General features: G+C 45.0%; 1 protein-coding gene across 1 annotated transcript in view; it reads right to left on the bottom strand.

The window, feature by feature from the left end:
* Positions 1-272: 272 nt before the first annotated feature.
* The window catches only part of LOC119372154 (carbohydrate sulfotransferase 1-like), a 68,655-nt gene continuing 58,563 nt past the window's right edge, over positions 273-10,364 (bottom strand). The window contains exons 3-4 of the mRNA XM_037642615.2: positions 6,854-7,139; positions 273-4,823 (exon numbers count right to left, since the gene is read on the bottom strand). Of these exons, the coding sequence (XP_037498543.1) occupies positions 3,535-4,823; positions 6,854-7,037 (1,473 nt within the window). The 5' untranslated portion in view covers positions 7,038-7,139 and the 3' untranslated portion in view covers positions 273-3,534. The remainder of the gene's footprint in view (positions 4,824-6,853; positions 7,140-10,364) is intronic.

The raw sequence follows: 10,364 nt of genomic DNA, 5'->3' as shown, positions 1-10,364 counted from the left end.
TGCGAATCCGTCACTATGGTTACTGAAGAAGAACTTGTACTTATTGCTAACCACGTTGCTTCCAGCTGCTTGGTGAAGCCTTGGTCTCGTCTTTATATGATTCTAAAATCTTCTCTTTTTTTTTCTTCTTGTCCTTGTTACGATGCATCTGTTGTTCTTTCCGATCGCAGTACACAACGACTTGCACGTTATGATATTCACTATTGTTAGACACAGCATGCGTGTTATTCTTGCTGAACTGAATTGAGATAAATAACGAGCCAAGTTGCCGCGATGAAAGTGCTTTCTTTATTAAAAGGCTGAGAAAGGTCCACACTAAACTTTCGCGTCCAGTTCCTGCTGGATAACACGCGAGTAGTTGCACTCAGCGCTAACGTCACGGGACAGAGCAACGTAAACATCCTAATGAGCACTGCGTGTCATTCAATTGCATGTCGAAATAAGTCAAACCCCATGGAAGACATGAACACGTTCAACCGTGTACCCACCACCGCGTCAACATCATTCTAATACAACCTCATACAAAGCAAATTTTCACAAATTATAGGGAAATGGGCACTACGAGCGCTTTTGTTTTTGCTACGTTTGTTTTGCTAAGTTCGCAGTTAACATTCACAAATGGCCCGTGGCGTATAAAGAAGTTTGCGCAAGACTTCAACACCTGTTCATCATGACTGCTCATCCTACTAAGAATGATGAGTCTGAAAAATGCCACTAGCAGGAGCATAAAGGTCAATCTTCAGGTGTGTTTAATGGATCGTGGAAACGCAATGCCACCAAGTGTTGTGAATGCATTAAAACACCTCATCTCAGCGTCTTCAACTGCTCAGTGGGACTTAGAAAGCCCCTTTATGACTAGCTCTCTCGTCACACTTTTGCCGACTTTACACAGCATTATGTGATATGAAAAAAGCTACTTATGAAGACTGAAAGTAAACTCACTGCTGTTACGATACTCGTAACATATTACTTGGAATTTTTTAACTCTTTCTAACGACCTTAAACTTACACGAAAGCGTTTATTCCGGCGTTGCCATATAACAACGAAGCCAATAGTGTGAGATACTAGGCTATAGTTGACATGGTTCCATTAGCATAGGACATTGCGACAAGGCGAAACACAATGAGCCGAAACATCACAAGCAGGAGCTCAAGTCTTTTCATTTCCTGTTCCTGTGTTTCGTCTCGTGGTGCTACCTTGTCCTTAACGAGGCCACCACGTCGCTCTTGTGTCTCGAGTCTATTCATCAAGAAACACCTAAAAGTACTTCGGGATTTGTGCAGCTTGTCACCAACGTGAATTCGCGTTTGTCAACCGCAGATGTACAGAACAGAAAGCTCTCTGGACTGGACAAACTTTTGGCACACTAAGCATCGGTACCGGTCGAGTACGAGGCTCCGAAACGAATGGATTAAAGAACTACTTACGCACGGATACGTTTAGTAGTCAATGCTGGGACGGAATGACTGGGCTCGTCGTAGCGTCCTTCGCACTACGTTCTGCATACAAACCTGTTCCATTCTTGTCATGCAATGCACTATAAATCACCTCACACTCAGGGGCCTCCACTACATTTCAGTTTCACGAGATACCTGGAAGCTGTCTTCCTCTCTATTCTTGCTCCTTCTCAAGATTGTACTTTTGACCATTTTCACTTTACTGGTTAAGTTCTTAAGCATTACGACGTCAGTCCCTGAAGCAATACACACGCTGCTCATGCGTACAGGTACCTTCTGTTTCTCGAACTACGCGACCTCTTCGCAAGTCGAAAGCTATCTACGCCAAGTTCTCTTCGTATACCATCTTTTCTCCTCGTCGTGAAATAGAATGTCTAAATGTGTTCAAAGTGTACCTGTTGAAGTACAACTGCTGACAAAAGTTATAGGACCACAGCAGTTAGGCCGAGATATGTCGCCGCGTGCAATAAATGTACTTGCTTAGTGTTGTTTTTCGAACAGCTAGCTGTTCACACTGAAACACTTGTTGATTATTAGGACAACATACTACCTTTCTTCTAATAATAGGCCTCAAGATCAAACCAACAAATTTAAACAGTTGTCCTATATTTTTATTGCCGTAGCTCTTTGTGGCGGTGAATGTAACTTCATTGTAATGGGTGCTTATTCCTCTGATATATTGATTTAACTGTGCTTCGAATGTGCTGGATTTGACAACAGTGCGAAGAGAAAACAGAGCACTACAGATACAGTGTGTTAGATATGTGCATGTCAACGCGGTTTGAATCAAATTTTCACGAACGTAAAAACAAGCACAGCGCACAGATGTTCACTACTTTAAATTGTGAAGGAATGTTCAAATATGGAAAACGCAAGCTTGCAAAATGTGATCGCCATTGAACCGAGCTGTCAAAAAAAGCCTTCCAGGATATCAAGTTATCATGCTGAAGTATACGTAAGCGTAACATCATAATATATATTATAGGCTCACGCAGAATCAGTAATAGATGAGTCACATAACACTCGTTTTAACGATAAGCAGTATTCTGCTCAGATTTACTGTTAAACACCGAGAACGTCAGGTGCAACATCATTTCGATAGCCAGAAAAGCTTGAACACTTTTTGGCAAACGGCCACGTCTTACATGTCCGTATTTGTTACAACAGGTTGTTCACCTTTTTTTTCATTGAATATCTCCACTTAAGATTTATGAATATTTGGAACTTCGAGAGGAAAACAGATCTGCGAACATCCACTGTCACATAGCACCTAACGCTTTTCTACCTCATTAACGAAATACCTAAGTGTGATTGCGAGGGCCATTCCTCTTTGTCTGCGCAGCTAATAAAATGACTCATACATTTACCTTGGCGTTTACTCGAAGGATAACAAGTATACATGATCTAACTACCAGTAGGCTTACAAGCTATAAGCCTGAAAATGATTGTCTGCAATGCTTATACAATGCCATTGATAGTCACAACATCAAATGTAAATGTCAGAAAGCTAAAACAGATGTCGAGCTTCAAACACGCACATCAACGCTGACGTAGGTGCACTCATGGCAACAATAGCGCGTGTTACCGCGCTGTCGAACAAATTATAAACATGAACTTACAACACACGCACAACAAGATTTCTAGGTGTGTCCTATGAGTGTGGTTCACAATCGCCTTACAAAGTGCTCGCTTTTACATGTCACGTACAGGGATATCTTTGACAGTTTATCCTGGCTGTTAAGCACAGTGCACTCACAGAGTGCAATGTCATTATTCACAATGCCTTTCGGCTGGCAACGACATAGATGTCAGACAGACTAATGAGTTCCTGCCTTGACGATGAGAAGTCCTTTGTGAAAACGCCAGCTCCAGCGACATTTGCATTTTGACCATTTTTCGTCACTTCAAGCCTCTGCCATCCCCGGAAGTTTTGTCTTGCCCCCATTCGCATATAATCACACTAGCTCGCCCCTTTTAGCAACATACGGGCCGCAGAAAGCCATAAGATTTCTTGCCGTACCTGCAGTAAGGAGCCTAGAGCACCTGACGAAACAAGGAGGACGCGTTCACAAGTTTCTAGCTTCCAGTGCCTACGGACACCCTCAACGTCGTGTGGACACCAGCTGCTATCAAGTGCGGCACAGGAGCTATGGGCACTTCGTCCAACAAGTCATTTTCATCAGTGATGGTCTTGTAACCTAACCGAAGGAGCACGTCTGAGCAGGACCGCTGAATCTCGGCGATGTCGTCGAACTTAAGCTTAGTCCTCCACTGAAACGCGACGGTAGACGAATTCCTCTTCGTCGAATACGGGTCCAGGGCGTCCGCCTTTCGCGCCTTGGTGTGCGTTTTCAGGAAATTGGACACGTACACTGTGTAGTTGAGTCCGAGAGCTTCGAACATTTTCAACGCTTCTTTCTTGGGATCCAGAGACACATCCTCGTATCGAACTCTGTACGTGCTGTTCGGGAACATCCTCTGCAGGTCCTCGAACGTGTCGAGGTCGGCGCGAAGCTCCGAGCACAGTGTGTCCTGGTGGGCGCAGCTCTTGGACTCGTTGCACCACTCCAAGAGTCTCCTCGAAGCCAGAATGCCCCGCGGGTCGCGCACCAGGTGTAGAACCTTCATAGTCTTGGCTAGGTCCGGGTTACTCTGCAGCCAGTCTCGAACCTGAGACATGTGCAGCCGCGTGACCTTCATGACTTGCGCGGGCGCACGCGCGCACACCTTGGACACGAAATCCGGCTTGAAGCAGACCGGATACTGGCCTCCGCACAGGGCCCAGAGGAAGTGGTTCCGCTTGAAGAGGAACTTCCTTTCGTAAGCCCAGCGGACGTAGTGCTGCACGCGTTGAAAGTTGCAGCGAAGCAGGTGCCCGATCAAACCGGAAGCGTTGCTGGCCGCACTTCCGTTGAGCCTGGCATCGTTGCTGAACATGTGCAGAGGCTCGAAGTGGTAAAAGGTGGCCGGCGTCGCAGACAGCAGGTCGCCGACGAACGTGGAACCAGCCCGGAAGTAAGTGACGACGAGGACCCTGTGGGCCTTATCTGTCGGAACTACCGGGTAGTGATCCAGATTTCTGTTGAACACCTTCAGCATTCTGGACAGCCGAAGCGGCTTGAAGCGGTTCATGGCAGGCCTAGTGACGGAGGCCTTCTGGTGGATTACGAAATGCCGAAACGCGACGGGCGCCCGCACCACGGAGATGGACGTGGAGGTTACGACTCCTGGTCTGAGGACGCCGGCAGGCGTGATTCTCGAAAGAGCCTTCTTCGTCGTCGAAATTTTTGCGATCGATGCTTGGAGGAAGGCGGGATTGTTTTGCTCCATTGCTTTTCTCACCATGCCGCCAGGAGACATCGTCCCTGCGTAACACAGGTATAATAAAACATTTTGTCGACAGCATTATTAATAGCACATTTCATCGTATACATCTTATAAAAACTTAGTAAGCTCGAGAAACGGCCCATGTGACAAAGCCGCAAACACGGACAGCGCTTGCTGTCAAGTGAATATAATATGCAAACGTTGAAGTAAGCACGCATCCACAAAGAACAGTTCTTTCCGCACATGTGAGCACTCACTTTAGTTTCTGCATTTTGTAGATTTGTATACTAAGTATTAAGTTGAGAGTCAGCACTGTCCGAATCTGCGTCACTGTGTTTATGCGTGCGTCACTGTGTTCCGTGTTTATGCGCTGTTTAAGTTGCTAGAAAAAGAGCCAAGACAAACATGCATGACTTTCAGTTCTGTAATAACTTAAGTATTACCTAGTTCCCAGTCTGTGCATTGAGATATGAGACATGTATTCACGAAGAATTTCTTTAAGGAATGATAATGTTTAGTGCGCCGTATGTGTGACTGTATAAGTTGTGCTGCATTCTGTGCATTAAGATATGAGACATGCATTCACGAAGAATTTCTTTAAGGAATGATAATGTTTAGTGCACCGTATGTGTTACTGTATAAATTGTGCTGCGTTCGAATTCAATCAGCGTTTTGCGCGTACTCTCAGCGATCATAGCTGGAGCTCGGAAGTAGAGATACAAAATGGTCAGTTGTTAGGCTAGTTGGTTTGACATCTTGCATTGGGGAGCGCGGATTTGGTTAGGAAGAAAGACCACACGACGGGAACATCCTCTGCAGGTCCTCGAACGTGTCGAGGTCCGCGCGAAGCTCCGAGCACAGTGCGTCCTGGTGGGCGCAGCTCGGGAACACTTAAATGAAGAGTTAGCAGAATGACAAGCGACTCTCTATGAAAGTGCACCAATGACCAATACGAGGAGAATCGTCTTTTCTGTCGTGTGGTCTATCTTCCTAACCAAATCCGCGCTCCCCTATGCAAGAGGTAGAGATAGCCGAGAAACAAGGTGATGAACTGTTCGCGACCACTGGAATGTGAGACTGGACGACTTTGTTCAGGTTGATTATCTAAGACAGAATGGAAGACGACAACGACTGCAGGAAGTTACCGTGAGCAGGCCAGTGATTGAATTCTTACAGAAATGAAGTCGTTTGCATAAGAACACTGCTATCGTTATTCCGCATCCATGCAATGCACAACCCGGCAGCAGAATCACTGTAAACTATAAAAAAACTATTAATGTAGTTCGTTATTACGTTTTGTCCTAATGGAAGGTTGGCCACTTAGGAGGCCCGCTGCCGCAATACACTTGGGCCCGTATTAACAAAAAACGACTTACGCTAAAAATTTTCATAACAAAATATTTGACGCAGGACATATAATTAGTGAAACCGGCTGACCAATGCAAAGACGCACTTACGAAGGAGCTTTGTGAATTCAGCCTCGGAGCAATATGAAAACATTCAAACGAATAGTTAAAAAAATGACAAGAGACTCGCTATGAAAGTACACTAATTATTAATACGTGGAAAGGGTAAATAATTTGAGAAAGTATTCGTAAGAATAAATCAAATACACTGCGACGAAACATTGAAACATTAACATTTATTTATTTATTTATTTATTTATTTATTTATTTATTTATTTACTTATTTATTATTTATTTATTTATTTATTTATTTATTTATTTATTTATTTATTTATTTATTTATTTATTTATTTATTTGTTTGTTCGTTTACATTTTTATTTCGCTACACATTAGTCAACAGCGATTTAACGTTCAATAAAAGAACCAAGATCACCAGTAATAATTTCGCTTGTCTAAAAATTATCTTTTTAGCGTTTTCTTTTTTTTTCTTCTTTACAATTTCTACTGCCATGCGAGTAATGATCGCTCCCCTATGGTGGATCGGACCATTCCTCTAGGACCCAACCAACCAACTAACCTTTTCGCACTGAACATGCATGCCAAAGAGCCAAGAAAGGGATCGCATACATCGTCCTATTCGGTACGGTGTATCATAGTGTACCTTCGACATCATGGTGTTCTCGCAGTGTGTCGCTGGTGCTGACTTTGGCGAGCAGGGAGTTCACGGAGGACACAGGCGGTGCCCGGACAGCTGGCAAGCCCAGGTCCGGAGCCAGCTGAACTACGACGAGGAACAGAGCCGCTCCCAGTGAGAGAAGCAGCAGCAGCCTCTTGTGGCAAACCATGGCCTACGATGAAGCCCAGCAAGAAGGCACCGGGTTCGACTCCGACGTCCCGGAGTCAGGACATGGCTCAGCACTGCCTCTTTGGGCGCCGGTGCTATCTTTCTGTGAAATAGAGAGACAAGGAGTATTTGTGTTAGAGAACGATGAACAATGGATGTTCAAATCAACGGAAACAACCAAAGAAACTGTCAAGAGTTTACAAAATCTAAGCAAACACTCGGCAAACAAAACACTTCTTTCTTTAACGATGTGGTTTAGAAATTTTTGTCATCCTGATCGCTGTGTACACACATGTTATCACGTGCATTAACCACTGAGTTGTTTGTTAGTGTTGTGTCCAGTTTCGCTCTTTAGCTGTACATGTGGTTCTTTGCGCTACTGCGTGAAGTATGTATACTACCTACTAGCCTATCAGAGAGTCACGTCTGGTTTGCTACCCTGCACTGAGCAAAGACACAAAGGGGCCTATCTGTTTCTCCTTTTGTTACAAGGTCCTTAACTGCTCCTTATTACAAAGATATTTCTTGAATGAAATAGATAACGGAAGTGACTACCGCATTTATGGTGATTTAAGTTCTGCGTAAATATGTTGGTGAGAGGGAGAGGGAGAAACGAAGGCGAAAGGGAGGAAGATTAACAAAGCACTGGCTCGGTTGGCTACCCTACACGTGAGGTAGGGGGAAAGGGGGAATGATAGATAGGATAGAGAAGAAAGAACAAGAGTAAGAAACAAGAAGAAATGAACAGCTGGTGTGAACCAATTTTGTTCAACCTCCTTGGTGTGAACACACAAAACACCAGCTCGCGCTGGTAGCTCACAAGCTCTCCTGAAGCCCGGTTGTCTTTTCAAGTAGCAAAACAGGGCTTTCGTGGCCTTCTACATGCACGTAACCGTGGACCAAGGTACAAGGATCATGTCCTCCGATGTTGGTTGTGCCGAGTATGTAGCTGATGATCACCTACCGTTTGATGCAATTTCCATTCATGAGCCTTGGTATGCTAGCCAGGCCGTAAGAATGGGCTCGCCGCGACGAGGATCCAACAAGCGATCTTGTGCCCAGAGGCATCACGCCATAGCAACACACCTACTACTGTGAGTTAACCACACTCATATTTAATCATTCAGTGTATACAAAGCTAATCATAAGTCGTTAAACTTTACGAAGAGCAATAGACTAGAGAATGTAATAGACTATATAGCAGGTATAAGAGAATAGTGTTTATCTGCATTACCTGCTAGAACACGGGCGCATCAACACCGTAAATCATTTGCAGTCAGTCACGCGTGAACGGAAGCTATTTTAGGGGCGAAGCTCCTTAAAGGGACACTAAAGGCAAATATTAAGTCGACGTTGATTGCTGAAATAGCGGTCCAGAAACCTCGTAGCGCTGCTTTTGTGCCAATGAAGTGCTTATTTTGAAATAAAATCACGTTTTTAGTGGTCCGCATCGCGTTAGCGCGCTTCAAATCTCCCGCCTGAAAATACGACTCTCATACGTCACTGCTGCCGTGCCCAACGTTGCCCGCTTTTACTGCGCGGCCGCCGACACTAGTAGCAGCCGAGCGAAAGTAGCGGGACCCACAGTAGCAACAACGGGGGCGCTGCGGCAAAGACTTGCTCGGATGGGCACATTGAAAGCCGTCACCAAGTTGCGGTTGGTCTCGTAAACCTCAGTACGAAAGTGCAGCGAGCACACACGCAGACTGTTTAGCACACTGGCGCAATGGCATGACACTAAGCCACTTCGAGCGTAAGGGTTCATTCCGCGGCACCCAGTGAAAAGACACACCGGTTTCCTTGCTGCAGCACTGGCGTTGTGCACCATTCGGGCATCCGGCAATATCACACGCATGCGGCATTTTGTCGAACTTTCTGTCAGAGCGACTTTCACGAGCGCGCAAAACACGCACGGCAGTACGAGATCCCGAAACTACCACTGAGACGGGCGAGGCACAGTTCGGCGAAAACGGAACCTTTGAACCACGCGCGCCGTTACCCATGGCAACGCCACGGAGGTTTTGTTTTCCATGAATCAAGCGGAAACGAACAAACAGCATTTTATTACGTATTTTGATGCTCGGAATGTTCTTTTTTTACTGCTGCTAGTTTGATTACTAGTGATTTATTGTAGGCCGACTTCCCTACGTCATCGGGATCACTTCGAAAATGTCCCACTCGTGGCGCTCATCATGTGATACATTTAGCTTAATTTCTCGGTAAGTAGGGCACTGCTGTTGATAATATTGCCGTTTTAGAAGTTGTCATACATTGGGCTTTCACTCTGACATAAATTGTTATTTGCCTTTAGTGTCCCTTTAAGGCGGCACCCGTTCGTCCCTCGTAGTAGTGCGTAACCAGTCGTAACGCTAGTACCAGATCTTGACCTCCAAGGTGGTGCCGGTGGGAGGTTTTTCCTGTGCGTTGTTGAACAATAAAAAATTGGCAGCGTGCGCGTTAACTAAAAGCCGAATTCTTCTGTCTCTCATTCCCCATTAGCAGCCATTGGCATGTTCCAGTAGGAAACGTTAGTAGAAGTAGAAGTGTAAGTGTTAGCTAAAAGCAGACTTCTTCTGTCTCTCATTCCCATTAGCAGCCGTTGTTTACCTCCAAGGTAGTGCCTGGTGAGATTTCTCCCGTGCTTAATAAACAATAAAAATTTTGTTCAAAACGCCGTTGATTGATGAAATAAACCAACGAAAGACGCCAGATGTTTTCTAAAAGCAAAACGAAAGAACGCCAGATGTTTCTAAAGCAAAACGAAAAGACGCCAGCTGCTTAACGAAAGACGCCAGATGTTTTCTAAAGCAATGGTTTTCTAAACAATGAAAATTCACAGCGTACATGTAAAATTAAAGTGAGCTGCAAGTCGTCATAACTCATCGAACCTTTAGTATAAACGCGCCCGATCTCACGTCGGTGATGATGTACTGGGCAGAATTCACGGAAGATTCACGGTTTACCGATGAACCTCCGCAGCTTCGCCCACTCATCATCATTCAATCCGTGGATATGCTATGATTTTTTTTCATTTCCTGTTCATTTATTGCGCAGCAGAAGTCTACAACACTGTTCTGCCGCAAGATCCATCCTTCGTGAAAGATACGGTCAGGTTGTAAGCTTTCACTGCATTGCACAAAGACTGCAACATGAACTATTTTTGGTGCTTTGTCGGAAATGCAGCCTGAATATGTCTGATGGACTGCACAAGGCTGTATTGTTAGCAATAACCTTGTTAAAATCTTTAAGGACAACATACTTGCACGAGCGGCTGTAGAGCGATAGTGATGTCGTATACAGCACAAGGCTGCCAGATTGTGACGTTGCG

Source organism: Rhipicephalus sanguineus, chromosome 10 (genome assembly GCF_013339695.2).
Source record: "Rhipicephalus sanguineus isolate Rsan-2018 chromosome 10, BIME_Rsan_1.4, whole genome shotgun sequence".
NCBI lineage: Eukaryota > Metazoa > Arthropoda > Arachnida > Ixodida > Ixodidae > Rhipicephalus > Rhipicephalus sanguineus.
This window is presented reverse-complemented; position numbering and strand designations above follow the sequence as displayed.